This window comes from Poromitra crassiceps (assembly GCF_964638095.1).
Source record: "Poromitra crassiceps genome assembly, contig: HAP1_SCAFFOLD_179, whole genome shotgun sequence".
Lineage (NCBI taxonomy): Eukaryota > Metazoa > Chordata > Actinopteri > Beryciformes > Melamphaidae > Poromitra > Poromitra crassiceps.
Genome location: NW_028152201.1, coordinates 89,746 through 117,202, shown reverse-complemented (window position 1 = coordinate 117,202; position 27,457 = coordinate 89,746). Strand labels below are relative to the sequence as shown.

The window sequence follows — 27,457 nt, the reverse complement described above, 5'->3', positions numbered from 1 at the left end:
GCAAGGAAGACGGAGGATGCCCTGTGGAATCACCTGTTTGCTGCCGTGGGGAACCCCAAGGACCTGTTCAAGGAGTGTCTCATGGCTCTGGATCTTCTGGACACAGCAGCCTCGTATCTGATCATACTGCAGCCTGCAGGTACTGATTGGTTGCTGTGGTGGTCAGACAGACACAGTTCCACTCTAACACACTATGTGCTGTCCTATTCACCTTATGTTCAGACCTTACAGTGGGCCAAATTCTTCCGGGTCCTTTTAACACTTCCGGCGGTCACGGCGCAAAATAAGAGAGTTGTTTTTGGAGCGGACAGTGCAGGGGTAAAATAAAAAACGTAGCCTACTACTTTGAGCCAGTACACGGCAAGCAATCGAGTATCCACTGTTAGCCAGGTCAGATAACGTTATCGTCGACAATGACGAGCACTTTCTTGTAAAACATACCTGGACTCCAACAAAGAAAGCTTCAGATAGTTTTCTATCCTCCGAGTTGCGCTCGAGCCACTAACGTCAATAAGACCCGCAGACATTAACGTAATTCCCTGGAATTCGAGACTTAACGAGCCAGTTACATGGCGTTGCATTCTTAGACATTGCCGCTTGCTTTTATTTGGTATGTTACATACAATTGGCTAAATTATTAGTTAATTCAGAGTTAGATGATATTGGAGAAGCCAGCCATTTTATTTTATTTTAAGCTGGAAGTTTTGATACGGCCACACAACCGGGTAAAATGGGCGTGGCTACATAAGGTGAATACTGCTTCTCTTTCTACATGGTTGAGTGTTGATATGGATGCATTTTAGATTTTATTTGCAGATATTTGATATGTAGTGATAATAAAAAAATGCAGATATGTGTGTACATGTAGGGCTGGGCAATATATCGATATTATATCGATATTGCGATATGAAACTAGGTATCGTGATATGGCATAGGTGTTGTCTTTCCCTTGTTTTGAAGGCTGCATTACTGTAAAATGATGTAGTTTTCTGAACTTCGCAGAATGTTCTATTATTTGCCTTTACCCACTTAGTCATTATCTCCACATTACTGATGATTATCAAAAATCTCATTGTGTAAATATTTTGTGAAAGCACCAAGTTAGAAGTTACCTAGCCTGGTAAACCAGCCGGTCATGTGAACTCCCATTTCATTAAATCCTACCAGACCGTCTGTCCTTAAGCATTCACGCGGTGTTTAGGGGTGTCTAAAATAATCAATTATAAGATGCATCGCGATGCGGATGTACACGATTCTGCATCGATTCACAAATGTCAAAAATCGATTATTAAAAAAATATATATATATATATATATTTTTTTATAATCGAATAAAATATAATGGAAGTACATGCATTTGTTTATTTTAATTATGGATCATAATACAATGCATTTCCAATTTAAAAGTAGCCACACAGTGAGAAAAAAGAAAGTGAGAAAAAATAAATCATGTATTGGGGGAAAAAAAGTGATGCATCGATTTTAAGATGCATCGAGATGCAATCGAATCGTAGCCCTCTGAATCGAATCGTGAGGCCAGTGAAGATTCACAGCCCTAGTTTGCAGTGGGCGGAAGTTGGGGTGGGGGGTGAGGGGTGTACTTGCCTTGAGAGACAACTCCTTCAGCCAATCAGCATTGGGTCCAGTCAAACCCAAATCCACTTGGGAGAACGTCAAAAAACATATTTTCCGCTGAGAAACCCCGCTGTTGCATACTCCTGTACTTGTTTAATTGTTATTATTGAGTCTGTTTCTGCCATATCTATAAAGTAAGAACTAAACCAAACCCTCGCTGTGTGGTTTTGGTGTTTTGCGGAAAAAGTGTCTCTCCTCTTGACTTTGACCAGCTAGTAGTGTGGCTCTCATGGAAAAAATAGTGAGAATCACTGTGTACGCAGTCTTTCAAATAGATGTTGTAGGGAACTGGGAAGCTCTGAATGGCTGGAATCAACTTCTACATTTTGCACTGAATCAAATCAGTAGGAAAACAACAAAGCGTAGGAACCTGATTGCAAAAACCTCAGCAGGTGATCGACTTTTCTCAGCCGCCAAGCTTGAATTTGAATTTGCTGTTTAAGAAGCTGTTGGGAAGCCGGGACAAACCTGCACATTGTCTGCAGAGTTTCCCCGGCCACTCAGCTCTGTAGGAATTGAATGAACTCGTTGGTGGTGGTGGTGGTGAGTGCTGGGTGCTGATGGAGGGTCTGGTTCCTCTCTGCAGATGTGAAGAGTCCAGGGCAGAAGGACGTGCTGATGGGTGATGAGATTGATGAGGAGCCGTGTGTGTTTGGCTTCAGCTGCTCCACGGACCTGCTGGGGCTGGATGGAGAGGATGACGTCTTCAGCCCGTAAGTCTGCCTGCCTGCATGTCTCAGTGTCTCTGGCCTGTCAGTGGATCCCTTTGTTCTTTACCTTAACAGTGTTGTTTTGTTTTACAGCTTTACCTTCATCAAGAACATCCCGTCCCTCTCCCAGCAGGCCAAACCCAGTGCCAGACATATTCCCCCCAAAACCAGGAGCGCACCCAAGGCCACGCTGGTGTTGGGCCTGGTGAGTTCAGTCCTGCTCCTTCAGATACTTTATCATCCTCAGAAAGGAGATGGGGCTCTGTCTGTCTGTTTCTTACACACACACACACACACACACACACACACACACACACACACACACACACACACACACACACACACACACACACACACACACACAAGAGACAGACAGGCACACACATGCACACATAAACAAGAGACAGACACACACACTGATGACATCACTGATGATCACTGGCGCCGGAACAAGGGGGACATGGGGACATTTTGTCCCCCTTAAAATTTGGTCCCCCTAAAAAAAAAAAAAAAATTTTTTTTTTTTTTATTTATTTTTTTTATCTGAGGGGGCAACTGCCCCTGACGCTTAGAGCCCACTTTACACTGTTTACACAGCCTGTGATGCTTGTTAAAGCCGTGATCATTGTGGGATTATTACACCTGAGACAGACAGACCCAGGGATCAAGTTACAGAGAGCCCACTTTACACTGTTTACACAGCCTGTGACACTTGTTAAAGCCATGATCATTGTGGGATTATTACACCTGAGAGACAGACAGACCTGGACTCTGTACTGCACTCACTGTCATTGGCTGCTGCTATAATCGTATACGGTTATTGTTATTTTATTTTTGTTTTGAGATGACAAGTTTTGCACTGTGTTTCGAAGTGATAATAATAATAATAATAATAAGTTCAGTGTTTCTGCCTGTGTTGCTGTCTGTTGTAGTGTAATTATAAAATTACCTAAAGGGAGAGCAGGTCACCAAGTGAGTGAGAAAAGGAAAAATACTGAATAATTACATTACTACAGTATAATCCTAATGTTAATTTAAAATGAGATATTCATCTAAATATGGCTAAAAATCATCCAAGCGTCCATAAAAACGTCAATTTTTCGTCGGCGCCCTAATGGGCGCCGAAAAAAAAAAAAAAAAAAATTGTTTTTTTTTTTTTTTTTTTTTGTGTCCCCCTTATTGCAAACTCGTTCCGGCGCCACTGCTGATGATGAGAGAGGGGGAGCTCTCGACAAGTGAAAACAAAGTATTTTCTAACAAGCGTACCAGTCGATGGATTTCTGCCATTTGCAATTGCAACTAACGGCACAGTTGAGAAGTGTTCACACATTCAAGCCTCTCTTTTTCATTGTCTGTGAGCTTCTGCTAATTTTCATTATAAAAATTCTCAGTGTTGTAACAGTAATTATTAACCTTGGGTGGGTATACTGTGTACTTGCCTTGACAGACAACTCCTTCAGCCAATCAGCGGTGGATCCAGTCAAACCCAAATCCACTCGGGAGAACGACAAAAACACATTTTCCGCTGAGAAACTCCGCTGTTGCAAACTCCTGTTCTTGTTATTGAGTCTATTTATGCAATAACTGCACTTTATGGCTGCTTAAACTCGACAAACATTAACATTACTCCTCGAGACGATCAGGCAAGGAGGCGGCCATTATTGTTTTGTTAGTGCAGTGCTAGTGGCGTTCCTGATTGGCCAACTTGTGCAGTCGCTGATTGGCTCTTCCACTTTGCAGTTTCTGCTTGAGGCCAGATGGTCCCGCAGAACCAAATGAAATGTGAGTTCCTGTGACCGCGGCTGGTTTACCAGGCTACGTACATCATTACAGTACAGAAAGCCATCTTGGTTTCCTACTATAAGGTAGTCTCTCCCCAGACTCAAACATACGTTGAATCGCTGCGCTCCACATACTACATAAATGAGTCTGTGCCACTTCACAGCCACTGCTGGTTTTTAAGGCGGGTTGAAATTAAATTAGTGACGGGTCGTAGCACCGATGAGAGAGATCCTGATTGGAGAGGACTGAATCCATTACTGGCATATGACTGGCCAAGTGAACGGTTCCCTCCCATAACCACTGCCAGCCCTCTGAGGGAAAGTGTCCCAGACCCAGAGAGAGCTCTGCAGCATGCAGTAACGTAGTGTATCAGACCCAGAGAGAGCTCTGCAGCATGCAGTAACGTAGTGTATCAGACCCAGAGAGAGCTCTGCAGCATGCAGTAACGTAGTGTATCAGACCCAGAGAGAGATCTGCAGCATGCAGTAACGTAGTGTATCAGACCCAGAGAGAGCTCTGCAGCATGCAGTAACGTAGTGTATCAGACCCAGAGAGAGATCTGCAGCATGCAGTAACATAGTGTATCAGACCCAGAGAGAGCTCTGCAGCATGCAGTAATGTAGTGTATCAGACCCAGAGAGAGCTCTGCAGCATGCAGTAATGTAGTGTATCAGACCCAGACAGAGATCTGCAGCATGCAGTAACATAGTGTATCAGACCCAGAGAGAGCTCTGCAGCATGCAGTAATGTAGTGTATCAGACCCAGACAGAGATCTGCAGCATGCAGTAACGTAGTGTATCAGACCCAGAGAGAGCTCTGCAGCATGCAGTAATGTAGTGTATCAGACCCAGACAGAGATCTGCAGCATGCAGTAACATAGTGTATCAGACCCAGAGAGAGCTCTGCAGCATGCAGTAACGTAGTGTATCAGACCCAGAGAGAGCTCTGCAGCATGCAGTAACGTAGTGTATCAGACCCAGAGAGAGCTCTGCAGCATGCTTTTGAAGCCCTGCTGAGGAAGTGCAGCGGCAGAGGTCGTCCCAGATCGAAATTGAGTGTCCTCAATATCAGCCGCTCCATCCGCCGAATCTGGGCCTTTGTGACGGTGTTGTCGGTCATGTTGGCACATTCTGCAATCGGAGGACTGTAGATCTCCTCGTACTTGCAGGCGAGCAGCATGGCCGTCACTCCTACAAGCTGCAGCTTAGTAGGAGGCACTTGCTTGACCTGCAGCACATTAAGAATAGTGTTAGCTAGTTCACAGAAAGCTAGTTCACAGAAAGCTAGTTCACAGAAAGCTAGTTCACAGAAAGAGAAACGAGAACACTTCTAAAACAGTTGTGTACCTGTAGGAAACGGTCCAGGATGGCGACGGCAAGGTACAATGTCTCCTGATGCAGAGCAAAGTGGGAGTGAAGCCCGATCATCCAGTCCACCACCTTGGCTCTCATCTGTTCATTGATTTGGTACCCCTCCATGTAATTGGGTCGCACGGCCTGCTGCACCTGTGGACACACAACAAATATATATCAATATAAAATACACACTCCAATGGCAAAGAAAGAGCATAGCAGCTCAAAATAAACTAATCAGGGTGGAATTAGATTGTAGTCCCATGACATGTTGGTTCCTCCTGAATTTAAGAAATTAAACTGTGGCTGACAGCATGAATTACCTCAAGGAGGTGCATATAGGCATAAATGTCTTCAACGTCTTCAGCGCACAGCTGTGGCATGTCCCTGTCCTGCTTCACATCAGCTGTCTTCATCTCTGCTACAGGGGGAAGTGGGTACCACGCTTTGGTATGCACGCATGCACGCATGGGTTGAACCCGTTTTTGGTTGACTGGTCCGGCCTTCTGAAAGTACAATTGAATGTCACTCAAAGTCAGACATACTGTTAATAAGTTCAACACAACGCATGTTGGTTCATAACTTTGTGTCTGTCTGTTCTCTACCTGGCACTTCTTCCTTCCTTGGTGGACAACCAGGCCCCTGGCACTGGTCACCTTTGTCCATCCACAAGGACACTCACGCAGGATGAAAGAGTCCTTGTCGGACCTCCTGGCACGTCTCTGATGAGGGAAAAACAACAGCACAATGACAAACACCTCCACTGCATTTCTATTTGTTACAAGAAGGACGTCTTCCTCACAATAAACCCTGTCCACATGTTACATCCATAGTAGCCTATACACAGAAACGTATACAAAGCGACTTTAGCCTAAATCAATTAAAATCACTCAAAATAAAGTAGCTACATGAAAGTACAAACATAGCCTACACAAGAGCGGTGGAGGAGTGCAGTTGTCTGTCAGTGATTCTCAACCTTTTTCATATCAAGGACCCCTAATTTGATGACATTTTAGCTCTGACCCAAATCTGAGTCTTTATTAGATTTGCAAATAAACTATTTAGGCAGAGACAACAAAATACCCTATAGTCATTATTCTACACTGTGAGAACTGCTTGTAAATAAAATAATGCTGAAGTGGAACAATTCATCAATTTGCTGAAAACTCACTGAGGACCCCTTCTGGTCCCCCAACCACAGGTTGAGAACCACTGTTGTATATTAGCCTACATGATTTATCATGTTGTGTGCTGTGACAGTAACCGACCCTGAATCACTTACATTCTTATAGACCATGGTGACAGACTGACAGACAGCTTTGATGGGAAGTTGACTGTGAAGATCGAGGGAGCTGTAAAACAAGTGGACAAAAGGAATTTCACTAACTATGACCAAGCCACAAATAACTGATAGTTTGTTAGGGAGAATGGGGATGAAGGGATGGGGGAAGGGATGGGGGGAGGGGTTGATGGGATGAGGGATGAAGGGATGAGGGGATGAGGGATGAAGGGATGAGGGATAAGGGGGTGAGGGATGAGGGAAGGGATGGGGGGAGGGGGTGATGGGATGAGGGATGAAGGAATGAGGGATGAAGGGATGAAGGGATGAGGGATGAAGGGATGAGGGGGTGAGCGGATGAGGAATGAATGGATGACTTGGAGGAAGTATGAGTAGATGTCTCGAGGAACCAGGGAGTGAGACTCTGGATGGGGGAACTGCCTCGGCGATGGAATCTTCATGGTCTTGATGGCTCCATCTTATCCCTGGTGGTTCCTAGGCTGAGATAGAAGATTAAGGGGTTGGGTGGGAGGGATGAGTTTGGTCTTGAGACGAGAGAAAGGATCTTGGTTTGGGGCGTATATATAGGTGGAGCGAATGATTGAATCCGGGCGGAGCAAGGGATTGCCTGATTGAATGATTGACTGAGTGGTTAGTTGTGGCATGGCCTTGTTCCCGAACTTTAGTTATAATGTTATTATAACTTCATTTCACTAACTATGACCAAGCCACAAATAACTGATAGTTTGTTAGGGAGAATGGGGATGAAGGGATGGGGGAAGGGATGGGGGGAGGGGTTGATGGGATGAGGGATGAAGGGATGAGGGGATGAGGGATGAAGGGATGAGGGGATGAGGGATGAAGGGATGAGGGATAAGGGGGTGAGGGATGAGGGGAGGGGGTGATGGGATGAGGGATGAAGGAATGAGGGATGAAGGGATGAAGGGATGAGGGATGAAGGGATGAGGGGGTGAGCGGATGAGGAATGAATGGATGACTTGGAGGAAGTATGAGTAGATGTCTCGAGGAACCAGGGAGTGAGACTCTGGATGGGGGAACTGCCTCGGCGATGGAATCTTCATGGTCTTGATGGCTCCATCTTATCCCCAAAAGAACTTCATTGGCTGAGATGAGCATGGGCATTACGGACGTCACTGAGGTTGCTATGGATGTAGCTGTGGTAGGCTTGGGATGACCAACGGCCTAGGACTTTGATGGTGTGATCAGGGATACCTTGCCTGGAGGCTGAAGATGCAGCTCCGATGCGGAAAGAGTGGCCAGAATATAATTCAGGCGATATTCCTGATTTTGAGAGGACTTACGGGAAGATGGGATGTGAGGTTCCGAGTCGATCGGATTTTGAGTTTGTAGATGATGTCGGAAGTATGAATTGTAAGGTCGGAAAGACTTGCATGTCGAGGTGGATTGGAGATGGACGTGGTTGAGTTGAATTCTGAACGTCTGAAGAAACGTGGATCTGAGGGTTGCGTTGGAGACGGGGATGAGTACCCTGTGCGGAGGGTGTTGATGTTAAGTGTTGAAGTTAATCGTGGCTCTGCCTTTCCGCAGGCTGATGAGGGAAAGGGAGATGGCAGGACGTAGGCGCCAGTGAGTAGTTGACAGGGGAATTGATGCTATTGAAGTAGATGTGGATCACGAAAGTTCTGATGTGAAGAGAGGAATGGGCGTAGGTGATGAAGTTCAGATGGTGACGACGTCCGATAAAGGAAACGATAAGTTGTAACGTGTGAGGACGGACTTGAAGCAAGTCCATCCTGTGGGGTATGATGACGATGTTCTGGGAGCTAGGTTGTTGAGGATGGCTTGTCAGGATGCTGAGGTCAGGTGCTGCAGCTGCGAGTTTTAGTTGAAGATGGGGGCTAAATTGGAACTGGAATTAGTCGGAGACTGAAGTAGAGTTTGAATTTCTGGAATGAGACACTGGTCGGAGAATCAGTGATGGAGTTTTGTAACTGGAAATGTGAGCGGTACGGATGATGAATTGATGCTGGGCTGAGATCGGGATAAGGTAATGTGTGATTTGCAAGATGATGATGTTGACTACTGCTGTGTTGTCTATGTAGATGACCACTTGTGCCCCCAAAGAAGTGCTGCAACCAAGATGGGATCCAACTTGTGGATAGCGGCTGAAGGGGAGAGTAGAGCGAACTCAGGTGGCCAGTCGGATGCGCTCCACCTCCCTCCGTGGTAGCCGGTGAATCCGATGTATGGTTTTGCATCGGTGAACAGCTGGATGTCCAGGTTGCGTGAGATCATCGTAGAAAACGATGTGCCGTTCCAGGAGGGGCAGTATTGCTATTGCCATGTCTCCGTTTTACAAGCGTTGTCTATGGCAAATTGGCAATGTGGTCAGATGTCGTCGTGGATGAAGATCGCATCCTGGGAGGGAGCCCGCTGGGCTCGGTGTCCCAGGATAACGGACGATCTCCATCCACCCGCGGCGAGCTTCAACGCAGCAGCAGATGGCTCGTCAGATGTCGTCGAGGTCGTCGTGGATGAAGATCGCATCCTGGGAGGGAGCCCGCTGGGCTCGGTGTCCCAGGATAACGGACGATCTCCATCCACCCCCAACAAGCTTCAACACAGCGGGAGATGGGCTGGTCAGATGTCGTCGCAGATGTAGCTGTGATATGCTGAAGCGGCTATGTACAGGAGGTGGGAGAGGGAGGATCATCCTTGGGGAATGATGGGGATGGCGTAGACGAGGTGTCTGAGCAGGGCGAGGAGTTGGCATTTGGTACATGTAGCAGCAAGGAGGTAGCTGACTGAAGGTTCTGAGATGACCTGGATGCCTGGCTGGAAATCGTGAGAGAAACTGAAAATGAGGAAGTTTGACGAATTTAGGGTCTGGGTGTTGTTAAAAGGCATTGTATAAGGTGTTGATGTTGATTGGTGTGCAGGGATGCTTGGCATTCATGCTGAATGTTTGGTAAGGTAGTAAGGGTAGGTGTCCGTTCTCTGGAGCGGGTGGGGTGAGGGTGTTTTGAGTAGGATGGGTCCAATGTTGCTTTGTAATTCTCTGGAAGCATGATGGTGGAATGTGGAGGGTTGGAGTAGTTCAGCGAGGGCCATGTAGTTACCAGTTATTATCTGCTACCTGAGGGTGGATGAGACTGGAATTGGGCGTGGTGCTGTGGGTTGAACTGGAGGTTGAGCGGTGGTAAGGGTGAATAGGCTGGCTGCAGGTGGGGCTGAAGAGAATGCTGGGAAGCTGGCTGTAGGTGGCGCTGTGGAGAATGCTGGAAAGCTGGCTGATGGTGGAATTGTTGCAAAACCGGTTGCAGGTGGTGCTGTGGTTGAGGGTGCAGAGCTAAACGGAATTAAATACATTTGGGTGATGGGGAAGGGGAGGGGGGAGGGTTTGGGGGAGGGAGGGGAAAAAGGACAGGTTAGTAGGAAATGAGTTGATCGGAGCAACTGTTATGGAGGCTGAAGGAACCGCAGTAGCCGGTGGGTTGATGTTAACACTGGCAGAAGGAAGGGAAGAAGAAAGGATGTTGGGATGAGGGGGTGCATGTGCATGGGGTGATAGTGCAGCCTGCGGACATAGGGATGAGAGAATTGAAGCAATGAGGTTAGACAAAGCAGAAACAGAGGGAGCAGGCACGGGGGGGGGGGGCATTCTCGCCCTCCTGACTGAGGCTGCCAGAATGGCTGCAGGAATGGCTGCCGTCTGCGACGCTGGACTGGCATGGGACTTGGAAAGAGTGGAAAACATGAAGATGGACTGTGTGCAACTGTGTACAACTGTGAAACGTGTATTCATGGAATGTAAATGTTACGCACGAGAAAGAAAAAGGCTGTATGCTGCTGTATAGGACGAGTCAACGTGACTTCATTTGCCACCCATAGTTAATAGTATGAGCTGTGCCAACAACATTAACATCCCGAAACTATACATCACATCGCTTATATTTTGATATTCTGAGTGAGAGCAGAACTAGCCCGAGAGTCTGATGTATAATATATACGTGTCGTGTCAAAATTGTGTGAACTGTCTCAGTTCTCCAAATGCAAACGGAGTCAAGCCAGCTAGAGCAGACACTCACACCTCGCACCACTTGGGCTCCATAGGGTTCGAACGCCGCTGCCACCCAGTGAGCGGCCCGTTCATCAAAATGCCGCTCGGCTGATCCCTCACACTAAGCCTGGGCACAAAGACTAACAATGAAGAGCCTGCTGAATCCACTGAGAATCAGTGTTGGGCAAGTTATTCTTCCTATTGTTATTGTCATCTATAATGGTTGGTTATTTGCATAAGACAACGGTTTGATTAGGAAATTATTGTATAAACTATGTGCTTTGATTTAATAAAATGCAACTCAATTTGTAACTTGAGTTACTGATGAAGTAACTGGTATATATTACTGAAATCCTATAAGTAATAAGTTACATTACTGAGTTACTGCTAAAATAATATATTACGTGTAATATGTTACTTTGTAATGAGTTAACCCCAACGCTGCTGGGAATCATGCAAGGACTGTGCTGGCAGTTCTTGAATTCACACCATAAAACACCATAAACAGTAATATTTCCGACCAGTGAGAGGCAGCAGTGTGCCGTAAGGCATCAAGTCTGCCGGAAAACTATAATAATAATAAGAAGAAGCTGCACCGCGCCAAAGAGCATGGAAGGAAAGAGACGAAACTCCGGCCATTTTTGGAAACAGAATGCGCCTCGCAGTGGTCAGCTGCGGTAGCGCGGGCCCCTATAATCAGCCTCTCTAAACAGTAACTCAACGGGAGAACACTCTAAATTTCGTGGATTCACATCTTTTCTGGGCGTACTGCAAATCTTGATTGAAGTGGTGTAGTGCAGGGATGTAAAACAACAACCATATTGTGGAAACTAAGCAAAATTTTTCGTTTTCTTTGTTTAGTTTTTTCAAGATAAATAGCTAATGCGGCTGTCGTCCACTCCGTCAGAAGTGCGTTGCCGTGGTTTTAACCTCGGGTCCTTTGCATTTACTATTTATCTTGAAAAAACTAAAAGAAAAAAACGAAAAATTTTGCTTAGTTTCCACAATATGGTTGTTGTTTTACATCCCTGCACTACACCACTTCAATCAAGATTTACAGTACGCCCAGAAAAGATGTGAATCCACGAAATTTAGAGTGTTCTCCCGTTGAGTTACTGTTTAGAGAGGCTGCTTATAGGGGCCCGCGCTACCGCAGCTGACCACTGCGAGCCTGTGCGAGGTTCTTTTGGCGCTGTCACGCTTCCAAAAATAAAAAATGGCGGAGGCTGCTGGGCGCTGATGTTGCAATGGGGCAATATGGAGCTTTCAGTTCTTTCCATAAAAGTTCTTTGACCGCGCTGCAGCGTCGGTCAGCGTGATGACGTCATCCGGGATCGCCGTGGTGTTGCCGGAAGCGCCCGGTGGCTTTGGGTGCTGGATGATGACGTTGTTGATTGATGAAGTTTGGTTAGCAACCAAACTTTTTGCAGTGATCACTGCGATGAAATGGTACCTTGTTTTTACGGATGGCAGTTGTCCCGTTGTTGACGTTTGTCGTCGGCATGATGTGTGTGTGTGGATTGAGATGAGACTGGATTACCGTGAGTTTGGCCGCGTCGGCTAAACGGCGATGATTGCCTTGTGTGGCTACTAGATGGCTAGTAGTAGCGTTGGCACTGCTGTAGGTTTGAGCCATGGTTTGGGCATACCGTTGGGAAGGCTTGTGAATCTCCGAGCGAAGACGAGGCGGCAGGTCGGAACGACGGACCGGAGGCTCGTCGGCAGCATTGCATTTGCAAGTGAGATGAAACCTGTGTGGGTCCTCGCCGACGCCAAGCAATTCGTTGCTGTCAGAGAGGTGGAACTGGAACGTGGATTCCATGACAGTCAGGTAAGAGCTGAAGTTTCGTGTTGTCTGTCTTGGAGTGAAACTCAGAATGAGTTTGGTCTTGAGACGAGAGAAAGGATCTTGGTTTGGGGCGTATATATAGGTGGAGCGAATGATTGAATCCGGGCGGAGCAAGGGATTGCCTGATTGAATGATTGACTGAGTGGTTAGTTGTGGCATGGCCTTGTTCCCGAACTTTAGTTATAATGTTATTATAACTTCATAAGTAGTGAGAGTCGTTAATAATCCAACATACTTTACTTTACTTTATTGGTATTTAGCAGACGCCTTTATCCAAAGCGACTTACATCATGATCATATACAGCACACAATAACATGAATAGATCAAATAGAAAAACAGTAGTAAAAATATGAGAAGCCAATATAAAAGGGGAGATTAAAGGTGAGAACAGTTAAAGGAGCCATCATATAAGAAACAGAAAATTCAATTACAAACACATGGAAAGCAGGCAGAGGGAAGGGAGGGAATTCAGGAAGAGTCAATATAAAGTCTGAAGAGGTGAGTTTTAAGTTTCCTGCGGAAAATGGGGAGTGATGCAGCAGTCCTGATGTCCGGGGGAAGTTCATTCCACCATTTTGGGGCCAGGTAGGAGAAAAGTCTCGACCGAGAGCGGCTTCTGAGCCCACGTAGCAGGGGAGGGGCGAGACGTCCTGCACTAGTAGAGGGGCGGAGTGGGCGGTGAGAGGTTTGAAAAGTGACCATAGACTGTAAGTATGAGGGGGCTGTTTGGTGAACGGCCTTGAAAGCTAGTGCCAGAGTTTTGAATTTGATGTGTGCTAGGATGGGAAGTCAATGAAGCTCTCGGAAAAGGGGGGTGACATGGGAAAAGGGGGGTGACATGGGAAAAGGGGGGTGACATGGGAAAATCTAGGTAAGTTGTAGACCAGACGGGCTGCTGTGTTCTGAATGAGCTGAAGAGGAAGTATTTCAGAGGCAGGGAGGCCTGCCAAAAGGACGTTGCAGTAGTCAATGCGTGACAGTACCAGTGCCTGTACGAGAATTTGTGTAGCTTCTCTGGTGAGAAATGGGCGGATCTTGCGAATATTGAAGAGGGAGAACCGGCAGGAGCGTGCTGTTGCGGCAATGTAGGCAGAGAAGGTGAGTTGGTGGTCAAGGATCACTCCCAGGTTTTTAGCTGTTTGAGATGGAGTTACGGTGTGGTTGTCAATGGATATGGAGAGGTCAGTCAGGGGGGATTCTTTGGCAGGGAGGAAGATGATCTCGGTTTTTCCAGGGTTGAGTTTGAGGTGGTGATCCGCCATCCAGACACCAACGTCTTTCAGGCAGGCAGAGATCCGTGACCCAATTGAAGTATCAGAGGGGGGGAAGGAAAGGTAAAGCTGTGTGTCGTCGGCATAGGATGACATGAGTGGCCTTTTACAAGTCGTTACTGTTACCGTAAATTCGGTTGAAACAGTAGGACTTTATGTCAATAAAATCACAACTGTGTAAGAATAACAGGTGAACCGTTACAAAAGTTGAAAATCGGTGCTGAAGAGCGGATGGTAGCAATTCAGAAAATGTCTTAATAATCCGTATTTACTTTTGCAGGTAACCTATAGCCTCGTCGAGGCTAGAGATAAGCCCACGTTAAAATTGCTAGATTTTTTAAATGGAGCGTCAGTCTCTCTCGATACACAACAGTGTTGCAACCATCGACATAAATAGGGTTGCAACGAGCACTGCACTCCAAGCACAGCACTCCGAGAGTGCGTTAGAACCTACTTGACGGGCAATTGACTTGATCAGCGAGCATTTTGAAAAGACGTCACCAATGTGCAAGGCCGTAACATTAACCTATAGCCTCGTCGAGGGCGAGGCTACAGATAATAACCAAGCCCACATTAAAATTACTAGATTTTTAAATGGAGCGCCAGTCTCTCGATACACAACACTCGAACGGGTTAGAACCTACTTGACGGGCAATTGACTTGATCAGCGAGCATTTTGAGTTTAAAACGGTTAATATGGTCACCAATGTGCAAGGCCGGGTGAAAGGAATCTGTGTCACGTTAACGTTACCTTCAAGCTGAATTATGTTAGGCAGTTTGGAACCAGACGTGCACAGTTAAACACAGAAGTAACTTTGTCATATTTTTCTACGGTGGAAAAGAACGTGCATTCTTACCTTGAAAGGGTAGGCGGTGTCGTCTCTGGGCGGTGTATCCTTCTAGTTCTTCGTTCACTGTAGTGTTCAATTGACGGAGCGAGTCCAGTGTGTCGACTGCTTGCGTCAAAAAAAGCTAGCACCTGAAAACTTTCCGCTAAAACTTTCAAATATATGCCGCATTCAAGCGCCGGGATTGGCCAGGCGCTCATGCTTATGGCAAATGGAGACGCTGCATAAAATAGGCCACGCCCATCGTTGCTGGGATGTTGCTGGGGGAAAACGCCATATTAATACGTCACACGACTGGAGCTGTAAGCTAGCTAGCGTTAGCTGTTTACAAGCCACAAACTTTTAGTAAACCCTCAGCGCGATTCAAAATGAATGTAATAGATCATGTACGGGACATGGCTGTGCTGGACTTCATTCCAATGTCCGGATCATGAGCAGTTTGTTACTGACGATGAGCAATAACAACCTGTGAGTAACGTTAGCTTAGCAGCGTTAGCGCGCTCCGTCTATTTGCTGAATAGTCATCTCTGTTGTATTTGCTCATATTTAGCGAGTGACAGCATAGTATCGTTAGCGTTAGTTGGTTATTATATAGCACATAACGTAGTAGGCCAGCCAGTTAGCCACCCATAATAACCTCAACATGAACGCAAACTACACAGTAGCCTACACAGGGTTTCAATGATGTCAGCTGCAAGCTAATTTAGCTTGAAGTTTTCTGCTCAAACGTGTCTAAACGTTATGGGATACGTTCTCTTCACATATTTTCTTCCACAATGTAAACGGTTTAGTATACTGTTGTATCAAGCTAACGTTATAGCTAACGCTATCTATAACGCTATCTAAGTTCCAGGGAATACTGCAAAGTCAAATGGCCATGGTAAAGTAGAGCAACGTATAGTGCCTGGTGTCCTTTAGGGTCCCCAGTAAAACATGAACATAGCGTTTAATTTCATTGTTGCCTCATTCATTAGAAGTTAGATTAGCACCATGAAAGAAAGGACTTTTCTGACCAGATGTTTTACTCTCCACTTACAGTGAGTGTAGACAGACAACAAAGATCTTCATAGACTGTCTGGGACTGGCTCATAGACTGTCTGTGGTCTAAAGTGGTTCGCTTTGACTGAAAGACACTCCTATGTTCCTCTAATATGCTCTACTCGTAACTGTGGGTATTTAACTTTTGCATTTAAAAACTGGGACATTGTTGACTAATTTTCCAGTCAGGAGAACACATGGGAAATGAGACAAATAGTAAAATGTTCTGGAAAAGCTTGTGTTGTCCTGGATGATTATTTCACCATGCCCATATTTTCCTTTAGCTGAGCATGTTCTACTAGGCTATCTATCAGAGCTCATCAAAACGGATAACATTGCCATCTGAAAGGGCTAAAGTATGTTCAGGATCTAAACGTTCAAATGGTAGTTCATAAACAAGAGTATTTTGAATAGGCTTCTCTCTGTTATGTTGTGGAAACACTGTGAACGCACCACAAAGTCACGTCACATGATAGCACATGCAGGTTAAATGGCATTACAACTGACCAAAACTCAGAATGATGTAAGTTGCATTATCCTTCAAATGTAAATATTAGGGACTGCTGGCTGGTGACTGTGGTAGTTTTTATTAGGTTTACCCAAGAACACATCCCATCTTAAAAGTCTAACTTCCATCGCTATGTACCTCTGCAGGTGTGTTTATTCTATGATAACTTTGTCATCATCTCTAAGCATGTAAGAGATTATTTTATTGCTAAGTTATATAGCCATAGACTGCACAATCTATTAAATCAGACATCCACAGAGAAGAACATCTTGTATCCCTCTCTGTCATACCAGCTAGATCATCACTGAAAAGGTCCTGGAATAAGTCCTGGAAAATGATTTCTAGAAAAGAGTGGGAACCCTGACAATGCTTCCTGTCCAAGCAGGGTGTCCACACACAACAATGTGCTATATCAACTATCCTGGATTGCTTGTTGCATCCCAGTGCTCTGGACCTTTATTTTGTATTTTTTATTGGGGGAAGGGGGGGGGGGGGAGGGCTAATTAAACATTTGTTCTTCTATCATTTCTTTATTCATTTTAGTTGTCAGTTGCACATGTTTCTATAACCACATTTTGCTATCTTGTTTATATCCCATGTTTAGGCTAATTGTGTTTTCTCCCTGCTGTAGTCTATTGCTGTTTGCTGCTGCCATGACACAGATACATTTTTCTGCATTCATTTATATTGTCTGGATCTCTTTGACTACAGAGAGCTGTTCTCGCCATCCCAGAAGTACCAACTGTTGGTTTACCACGCCGATGCCATCTTCCATGATAAGGAGTACCGCAATGCTGCCTGCAAATACAGCATGGCCCTGCAGCAGAAGAAGGTCCTCAGCAAAACATCTAAAGTTCGTACTTCTAATGTTGGGGGAGCGTCCAACATACAGGCACAGGTATGTCATGTAAAACCTATCAATCTGAAACTGTAATCAACCCATGCTACCATATGTTCTCTTTATTATTATTATTATTATTATTATTATTTATTATTATTATTATTTATTATTACTATTATTATTATTATTATTTATTTTTATTATTATAATTTCTATCTGGGTATCTGGGTAGTGTAGAGCTAAAAGCACTCTCCTACAACCACGGAGACCCAGGTTCAATAGAGGGTATGCACACCCACTGGAACACACCCCCTCAATCGGGAATGAGTGTCAAAATGAGTTCCTCCCTGAGCAGCAGGTGTCAGTTATCTAGGCTGATTACTGCATTCAAGCTCAGTCTTGCTGTTACTCAGTGGGTGTGACCCCACAGTGACTTCTGCCACTGTGACATCACATGCATACCCTCTATTTGCGGCACTGGTACTTCCAGCTTGGTCGGACGTTCCAACAGACACAATTGGCCGTGTCTGCAGGTGGGAGGCCGGTGGGGTATCAGTCTTGGTCGCTGCACTAGTGCCTCCTCTGGTCGATCGTGGCGCCTGTTTGGGGTGGAGGAGAATTGGGGGGAATAGCGTGATCCACCCACGTGCTACGTCCTGCCGGTGAAACCCCTCCCTGTCAGCTGACAATAAGCGTCTGGCTAGTACTGCACATGTATCGGAGGAAGCATGTGCTAGTCTACAACGCTCCCCAGATCGGCAGAGGGGGTGGAGCAACGACCAAGACAGCAAGGGGAATGGGCCAAGTGCAATTGGGGAGAAAATTCAGAAAAAAATAAGAATGTTCCTGAGTGCCTAATGTGCACAACTACAAAAAATATAATATGCAGTAGTATTTATTCTCCATTGCTATTGTCTTTGTGGTCTACAGTGCCTTGCAACTTTGAAGCTCACCTGTATTGTTGTCTTTCAGAGTTTGCCCTCAGAGATTGAAGTGAAATACAAGATAGCTGGAGTGCTACACCATCCTGAAACTGGACAAAGATGCTATTGCAGTGCTTGATGGGATTCCTTCCAGACAGAGAACTCCAAAGGTACAGTAGGCTGCCTAACCTACCTTGATCTTCATTCACTGTGTGCCTTCTATCTATCTATATATCGAATGAAGTATGTGGGTTCTGTCTGGTTCAAGTTCTGTGTTCGGCCACAGCTATGCTGTTTTACGTGCGATCTGGCTGAAACCTTCAGGGTGTGTAAAGGGTGTTTAATTAGGTTAATTAGCTAATGATGTGATGTCATCAGTGATTATGTCAAAAGTGGTGTCATAAGGGCGCACACACACACGCATTGTGACAAGACTGATCAGCAGGCCCAAACAGAATCGGCAGAGTTCTGCGTGCACAGATTCCGTCTGGGCCCTAGTACTGATCAGTGAAGAATTGAGAATATAATGATCACAATATTGAGCAAAATAATTGGGCTGATCATCTTTGACATAATCCACCTTCCAGTTTTCATAGAGATTTGAGATGATTTCTCCCCCTTGCCTCAGATCAACATGATGCTAGCCAACCTGTACAGGAAGGCTGGTCAGGAACGCTCTGCGGTGACCAGCTACAAAGAGGTCCTGAGGCAGTGTCCCCTCGCCCTGGACGCCATCATCGGTATGCATGTCCACAGAGACGCCTCCCTCCTGCTTTGGCTTGCTTACTGCTTACAGCACTTCCTTGCTGAAGTCAGATATCTTAAGTTGATCTTCTCTCTCTATACCAGCCATTCACAACCAGTGGGCCACGAAGGTTTTGCAAGTGGGCTGCCAAATCATTTCCAAAACATTTTAATCTTTTGTCTTTAATTTTTCTCATACTTATTATTAGTATGAGAATGCATTTCTCCATTGTTGAATGATGCCGCAATTTAATTTGTAGTCAATTATTTAATTAATGATTTGTTAATTAGCCTATTGCAGACAGCCCCTCACTTTTAGTTTCTGCTTTCTGTGTGCTGCTGATGGACAACTATTTTTATTGTTAAAATAAAAAGTGCTGTGAGAACACATTTTGGCCTCCGTACTGTTTACGGTCAGATGGGGCCAAAAAAAAAACACATTCTCCCTCCCCCTGATTTCCCCCATTTTCTCCCAAATTATGTTTGACAAATTTTCCCCCTGCTGCCCCTGTTGCTGCGCCACCCTCTGCCGATCTGGGGAGAGCCGTAGACTAGCACCATGCTTCCTCCGAACACATGCGCAGTTGCCAGCCGCTTCTTTTCACCTGACAGCGGGGAGCTTCACCGGCAGGACGTAGCACGTGGGAGGATCACGCTATTCCCACCAGTTCCCTTCCACCCCGACCAGGCGCCCTGACCGACCAGAGGAGGCGCTAGTGCAGCGACCAGGACACACACCCCGAATCCGGCTTTCCATCCCACAGACACCAGCCAATAGTGCCTGTATGGACGCCCGACCAAGTCGGAGGTAACACGGGGGTGCGAACCTGCGACCCTCCTGTTGGTAGGCGGCCACAAACATTTCTGAGATTTTCAAGTGGGCCTTGACGCAGAAAAGGTTGGGAACCGCTGATCTATACCGTTTAGGGCCAGTGATACTCAATTTGCGGCCCGCGGGCCACATGGCGCCGGCGCCCCCTGTGTGGCCCGCGATGGAATTGTGCAATTCTTTTTTTCAATATCTTTCAATAATCTATGATTTAGCTGCTAAATTGTCAAATTGCCTGCTCGCTATACCCAGGCACTTATGTATGTACTTAACCTAACTAACTTAACCTAACTAACTATCCAGTGTGCACAAGATTGTCAGACTAAACTCCGGCTGACACCCCAAAAACCTACAATCCGCTACAGAAAAATGTATATATAGTTTGTTTATTAACTGGCCCCTGGCCTTCTATCATTTCACGAAAGTGGCCCCCGGGCAAAGCAAGTTGAGTATCCCTGCTTTAGGCTCTTGGCTAGGCTCACCCACACACACCCACACACACACACCCACCCACACACCCACACACACACACACACACACACACACACACACACACGCTCTGGCCCTCTGTCTTGGAGTTTGTATTGTACCTGCTCTGTCTCTTGTGTTTCTATGTTTTGTCTCTTTTGTGCTTCAGCAGATAGTGGAAAGCTCTCTCTCATCTTGTTTCCTCTAGGCCTCCTCTCTCTGTCAGTGAAGGGAGCTGAGGTGGCGTCTATGACTATGGATGTGATTCAGAGTATCCCCAGCCTGGACTGGCTCTCTGTCTGGATCAAAGCGTATGCCTTCATACATTCAGGGGACAACCACAGAGCTATCAACACCATTTGGTGAGCCCAGTAGTTCTCCTTTCTGCTCTGCAGAGGGATGGCTTGTAAAAGTACCATTTAATGCACACATGGGCAAACTAAGGCCCGCGGGCCGGACTCAAAGAAAAACAAAACGACCACCAAAAACTCAATAAAAGGCAGAATTATGTTAATAAATCTTATCTGCTCCAGCCATTGGATTTGTATCCCTATTGTATCAGGAGATTAGCAAGAATAATCACAACGGGAGAGAGGGTTAAAAATAGGGAGACTCCCGTGAAAATCAGGAGTGTTGGCAGGTATGATCTCCAATGTGTGGTCCTTCACTTACTTGATGTAAGTCAGGATGGCCCTCAGGAACTAAATGTTGCCCACCTCTGATCTATCCAGTGATATTTATTATTTTATTTAACCTTTATTTATACAGGTGAATCACCTTGAGACCTAGATCTCATTTTCAAGTGCGACCTGTTCAAGCAGCATCTATGAGCTAGTTAGCAGCGTCAAGATGTCTCTGCATCAATCATATTAAACGCCAGACAAAATCTTCAAAACAGATCAAGGTGTGGAAAAAGAACAGTATGGCATTTTGTCATAGAAGATGTGTAGGAACCCTGATAACAGTACACTTACACTCTTCTCCATGCTGCCTCTCCACCCAGGTGTTGCTGGCCCAGTCCTGTGCCTCCCTCCCCTACTCCTCCCACGTCATGGAGCTGATGGTGCCTGTGGTGCTGGAGGAAGAGGCCACGTCGCAGGAGCCCATCCCCGACCCGCTGCTGCCCAACGTGGCCAAGTTCATCACAAGTTCCCCCTCTTCCTCCAGACCATCGTCCACTGTGCAAGGAAGACGGAGGATGCCCTGTGGAATCACCTGTTTGCTGCCGTGGGGAACCCCAAGGACCTGTTCAAGGAGTGTCTCATGGCTCTGGATCTTCTGGACACAGCAGCCTCGTATCTGATCATACTGCAGCCTGCAGGTACTGATTGGTTGCTGTGGTGGTCAGACAGACACAGTTCCACTCTAACACACTATGTGCTGTCCTATTCACCTTATGTTCAGACCTTACAGTGGGCCAAATTCTTCCGGGTCCTTTTAACACTTCCGGCGGTCACGGCGCAAAATAAGAGAGTTGTTTTTGGAGCGGACAGTGCAGGGGTAAAATAAAAAACGTAGCCTACTACTTTGAGCCAGTACACGGCAAGCAATCGAGTATCCACTGTTAGCCAGGTCAGATAACGTTATCGTCGACAATGACGAGCACTTTCTTGTAAAACATACCTGGACTCCAACAAAGAAAGCTTCAGATAGTTTTCTATCCTCCGAGTTGCGCTCGAGCCACTAACGTCAATAAGACCCGCAGACATTAACGTAATTCCCTGGAATTCGAGACTTAACGAGCCAGTTACATGGCGTTGCATTCTTAGACATTGCCGCTTGCTTTTATTTGGTATGTTACATACAATTGGCTAAATTATTAGTTAATTCAGAGTTAGATGATATTGGAGAAGCCAGCCATTTTATTTTATTTTAAGCTGGAAGTTTTGATACGGCCACACAACCGGGTAAAATGGGCGTGGCTACATAAGGTGAATACTGCTTCTCTTTCTACATGGTTGAGTGTTGATATGGATGCATTTTAGATTTTATTTGCAGATATTTGATATGTAGTGATAATAAAAAAATGCAGATATGTGTGTACATGTAGGGCTGGGCAATATATCGATATTATATCGATATTGCGATATGAAACTAGGTATCGTGATATGGCATAGGTGTTGTCTTTCCCTTGTTTTGAAGGCTGCATTACTGTAAAATGATGTAGTTTTCTGAACTTCGCAGAATGTTCTATTATTTGCCTTTACCCACTTAGTCATTATCTCCACATTACTGATGATTATCAAAAATCTCATTGTGTAAATATTTTGTGAAAGCACCAAGTTAGAAGTTACCTAGCCTGGTAAACCAGCCGGTCATGTGAACTCCCATTTCATTAAATCCTACCAGACCGTCTGTCCTTAAGCATTCACGCGGTGTTTAGGGGTGTCTAAAATAATCAATTATAAGATGCATCGCGATGCGGATGTACACGATTCTGCATCGATTCACAAATGTCAAAAATCGATTATTAAAAAAATATATATATATATATATATTTTTTTATAATCGAATAAAATATAATGGAAGTACATGCATTTGTTTATTTTAATTATGGATCATAATACAATGCATTTCCAATTTAAAAGTAGCCACACAGTGAGAAAAAAGAAAGTGAGAAAAAATAAATCATGTATTGGGGGAAAAAAAGTGATGCATCGATTTTAAGATGCATCGAGATGCAATCGAATCGTAGCCCTCTGAATCGAATCGTGAGGCCAGTGAAGATTCACAGCCCTAGTTTGCAGTGGGCGGAAGTTGGGGTGGGGGGTGAGGGGTGTACTTGCCTTGAGAGACAACTCCTTCAGCCAATCAGCATTGGGTCCAGTCAAACCCAAATCCACTTGGGAGAACGTCAAAAAACATATTTTCCGCTGAGAAACCCCGCTGTTGCATACTCCTGTACTTGTTTAATTGTTATTATTGAGTCTGTTTCTGCCATATCTATAAAGTAAGAACTAAACCAAACCCTCGCTGTGTGGTTTTGGTGTTTTGCGGAAAAAGTGTCTCTCCTCTTGACTTTGACCAGCTAGTAGTGTGGCTCTCATGGAAAAAATAGTGAGAATCACTGTGTACGCAGTCTTTCAAATAGATGTTGTAGGGAACTGGGAAGCTCTGAATGGCTGGAATCAACTTCTACATTTTGCACTGAATCAAATCAGTAGGAAAACAACAAAGCGTAGGAACCTGATTGCAAAAACCTCAGCAGGTGATCGACTTTTCTCAGCCGCCAAGCTTGAATTTGAATTTGCTGTTTAAGAAGCTGTTGGGAAGCCGGGACAAACCTGCACATTGTCTGCAGAGTTTCCCCGGCCACTCAGCTCTGTAGGAATTGAATGAACTCGTTGGTGGTGGTGGTGGTGAGTGCTGGGTGCTGATGGAGGGTCTGGTTCCTCTCTGCAGATGTGAAGAGTCCAGGGCAGAAGGACGTGCTGATGGGTGATGAGATTGATGAGGAGCCGTGTGTGTTTGGCTTCAGCTGCTCCACGGACCTGCTGGGGCTGGATGGAGAGGATGACGTCTTCAGCCCGTAAGTCTGCCTGCCTGCATGTCTCAGTGTCTCTGGCCTGTCAGTGGATCCCTTTGTTCTTTACCTTAACAGTGTTGTTTTGTTTTACAGCTTTACCTTCATCAAGAACATCCCGTCCCTCTCCCAGCAGGCCAAACCCAGTGCCAGACATATTCCCCCCAAAACCAGGAGCGCACCCAAGGCCACGCTGGTGTTGGGCCTGGTGAGTTCAGTCCTGCTCCTTCAGATACTTTATCATCCTCAGAAAGGAGATGGGGCTCTGTCTGTCTGTTTCTTACACACACACACACACACACACACACACACACACACACACACACACACACACACACACACACACACACACACACACACACACACAGAGACAGACAGGCACACACATGCACACATAAACAAGAGACAGACACACACACTGATGACATCACTGATGATCACTGGCGCCGGAACAAGGGGGACATGGGGACATTTTGTCCCCCTTAAAATTTGGTCCCCCTAAAAAAAAAAAAAAATTTTTTTTTTTTTTTATTTATTTTTTTTATCTGAGGGGGCAACTGCCCCTGACGCTTAGAGCCCACTTTACACTGTTTACACAGCCTGTGATGCTTGTTAAAGCCGTGATCATTGTGGGATTATTACACCTGAGACAGACAGACCCAGGGATCAAGTTACAGAGAGCCCACTTTACACTGTTTACACAGCCTGTGACACTTGTTAAAGCCATGATCATTGTGGGATTATTACACCTGAGAGACAGACAGACCTGGACTCTGTACTGCACTCACTGTCATTGGCTGCTGCTATAATCGTATACGGTTATTGTTATTTTATTTTTGTTTTGAGATGACAAGTTTTGCACTGTGTTTCGAAGTGATAATAATAATAATAATAATAAGTTCAGTGTTTCTGCCTGTGTTGCTGTCTGTTGTAGTGTAATTATAAAATTACCTAAAGGGAGAGCAGGTCACCAAGTGAGTGAGAAAAGGAAAAATACTGAATAATTACATTACTACAGTATAATCCTAATGTTAATTTAAAATGAGATATTCATCTAAATATGGCTAAAAATCATCCAAGCGTCCATAAAAACGTCAATTTTTCGTCGGCGCCCTAATGGGCGCCGAAAAAAAAAAAAAAAAAAATTGTTTTTTTTTTTTTTTTTTTTTGTGTCCCCCTTATTGCAAACTCGTTCCGGCGCCACTGCTGATGATGAGAGAGGGGGAGCTCTCGACAAGTGAAAACAAAGTATTTTCTAACAAGCGTACCAGTCGATGGATTTCTGCCATTTGCAATTGCAACTAACGGCACAGTTGAGAAGTGTTCACACATTCAAGCCTCTCTTTTTCATTGTCTGTGAGCTTCTGCTAATTTTCATTATAAAAATTCTCAGTGTTGTAACAGTAATTATTAACCTTGGGTGGGTATACTGTGTACTTGCCTTGACAGACAACTCCTTCAGCCAATCAGCGGTGGATCCAGTCAAACCCAAATCCACTCGGGAGAACGACAAAAACACATTTTCCGCTGAGAAACTCCGCTGTTGCAAACTCCTGTTCTTGTTATTGAGTCTATTTATGCAATAACTGCACTTTATGGCTGCTTAAACTCGACAAACATTAACATTACTCCTCGAGACGATCAGGCAAGGAGGCGGCCATTATTGTTTTGTTAGTGCAGTGCTAGTGGCGTTCCTGATTGGCCAACTTGTGCAGTCGCTGATTGGCTCTTCCACTTTGCAGTTTCTGCTTGAGGCCAGATGGTCCCGCAGAACCAAATGAAATGTGAGTTCCTGTGACCGCGGCTGGTTTACCAGGCTACGTACATCATTACAGTACAGAAAGCCATCTTGGTTTCCTACTATAAGGTAGTCTCTCCCCAGACTCAAACATACGTTGAATCGCTGCGCTCCACATACTACATAAATGAGTCTGTGCCACTTCACAGCCACTGCTGGTTTTTAAGGCGGGTTGAAATTAAATTAGTGACGGGTCGTAGCACCGATGAGAGAGATCCTGATTGGAGAGGACTGAATCCATTACTGGCATATGACTGGCCAAGTGAACGGTTCCCTCCCATAACCACTGCCAGCCCTCTGAGGGAAAGTGTCCCAGACCCAGAGAGAGCTCTGCAGCATGCAGTAACGTAGTGTATCAGACCCAGAGAGAGCTCTGCAGCATGCAGTAACGTAGTGTATCAGACCCAGAGAGAGCTCTGCAGCATGCAGTAACGTAGTGTATCAGACCCAGAGAGAGATCTGCAGCATGCAGTAACGTAGTGTATCAGACCCAGAGAGAGCTCTGCAGCATGCAGTAACGTAGTGTATCAGACCCAGAGAGAGATCTGCAGCATGCAGTAACATAGTGTATCAGACCCAGAGAGAGCTCTGCAGCATGCAGTAATGTAGTGTATCAGACCCAGAGAGAGCTCTGCAGCATGCAGTAATGTAGTGTATCAGACCCAGACAGAGATCTGCAGCATGCAGTAACATAGTGTATCAGACCCAGAGAGAGCTCTGCAGCATGCAGTAATGTAGTGTATCAGACCCAGACAGAGATCTGCAGCATGCAGTAACGTAGTGTATCAGACCCAGAGAGAGCTCTGCAGCATGCAGTAATGTAGTGTATCAGACCCAGACAGAGATCTGCAGCATGCAGTAACATAGTGTATCAGACCCAGAGAGAGCTCTGCAGCATGCAGTAACGTAGTGTATCAGACCCAGAGAGAGCTCTGCAGCATGCAGTAACGTAGTGTATCAGACCCAGAGAGAGCTCTGCAGCATGCAGTAACGTAGTGTATCAGACCCAGAGAGAGATCTGCAGCATGCAGTAACGTAGTGTATCAGACCCAGAGAGAGCTCTGCAGCATGCAGTAACGTAGTGTATCAGACCCAGAGAGAGATCTGCAGCATGCAGTAACGTAGTGTATCAGACCCAGAGAGAGCTCTGCAGCATGCAGTAACGTAGTGTATCAGACCCAGAGAGAGATCTGCAGCATGCAGTAACGTAGTGTATCAGACCCAGAGAGAGATCTGCAGCATGCAGTAACGTAGTGTATCAGACCCAGAGAGAGCTCTGCAGCATGCAGTAACGTAGTGTATCAGACCCAGAGAGAGCTCTGCAGCATGCAGTAACGTAGTGTATCAGACCCAGAGAGAGCTCTGCAGCATGCAGTAACATAGTGTATCAGACCCAGAGAGAGCTCTGCAGCATGCAGTAACGTAGTGTATCAGACCCAGAGAGAGCTCTGCAGCATGCAGTAACGTAGTGTATCAGACCCAGAGAGAGCTCTGCAGCATGCAGTAACGTAGTGTATCAGACCCAGAGAGAGATCTGCAGCATGCAGTAACGTAGTGTATCAGACCCAGAGAGAGCTCTGCAGCATGCAGTAATGTAGTGTATCAGACCCAGAGAGAGATCTGCAGCATGCAGTAACGTAGTGTATCAGACCCAGAGAGAGATCTGCAGCATGCAGTAACGTAGTGTATCAGACCCAGAGAGAGCTCTGCAGCATGCAGTAACGTAGTGTATCAGACCCAGAGAGAGATCTGCAGCATGCAGTAACGTAGTGTATCAGACCCAGAGAGAGATCTGCAGCATGCAGTAACGTAGTGTATCAGACCCAGAGAGAGCTCTGCAGCATGCAGTAACGTAGTGTATCAGACCCAGAGAGAGCTCTGCAGCGTGCAGTAACATAGTGTCCCAGACCCAGAGAGAGCTCTGCAGCATGCAGTAACGTAGTGTATCAGACCCAGAGAGAGCTCTGCAGCATGCAGTAACGTAGTGTATCAGACCCAGAGAGAGCTCTGCAGCAT

General features: G+C 45.7%; 2 protein-coding genes across 4 annotated transcripts in view; both read left to right on the top strand.

Annotated features, from left to right (window-relative positions):
- The first annotated feature begins 5 nt into the window (after nt 1-5).
- Nucleotides 6-21,263, top strand: LOC310770692 (anaphase-promoting complex subunit 7-like). 3 transcript variants are annotated; one of them, XM_083663424.1, is made up of 8 exons: nt 6-139; nt 2,221-2,347; nt 2,438-2,549; nt 17,027-17,213; nt 18,129-18,249; nt 18,708-18,819; nt 20,329-20,482; nt 21,124-21,263. In XM_083663424.1, exons 6-8 carry the CDS (start codon nt 18,714-18,716, stop codon nt 21,179-21,181), a joined length of 318 nt encoding a protein of 105 aa, XP_083519550.1. In that variant the 5' UTR covers nt 6-139; nt 2,221-2,347; nt 2,438-2,549; nt 17,027-17,213; nt 18,129-18,249; nt 18,708-18,713; the 3' UTR covers nt 21,182-21,263. The 3 variants fall into 2 exon arrangements, 2 of the variants coding, with proteins under 2 accessions (XP_083519550.1, XP_083519551.1); XR_014552342.1 differs by lacking the exons at nt 6-139; nt 2,221-2,347; nt 2,438-2,549 and adding an exon at nt 12,416-12,631.
- The window catches only part of LOC310770695 (CTD small phosphatase-like protein 2-A), a gene marked incomplete at its 5' end in the record, with an annotated part of 24,209 nt that continues 17,932 nt past the window's right edge, over nt 21,181-27,457 (top strand). Inside the window, 4 exons of the mRNA XM_083663427.1 lie at nt 21,181-21,249; nt 21,288-21,441; nt 23,523-23,649; nt 23,740-23,851. Of these exons, the coding sequence (XP_083519553.1) occupies nt 21,181-21,249; nt 21,288-21,441; nt 23,523-23,649; nt 23,740-23,851 (462 nt within the window). The remainder of the gene's footprint in view (nt 21,250-21,287; nt 21,442-23,522; nt 23,650-23,739; nt 23,852-27,457) is intronic.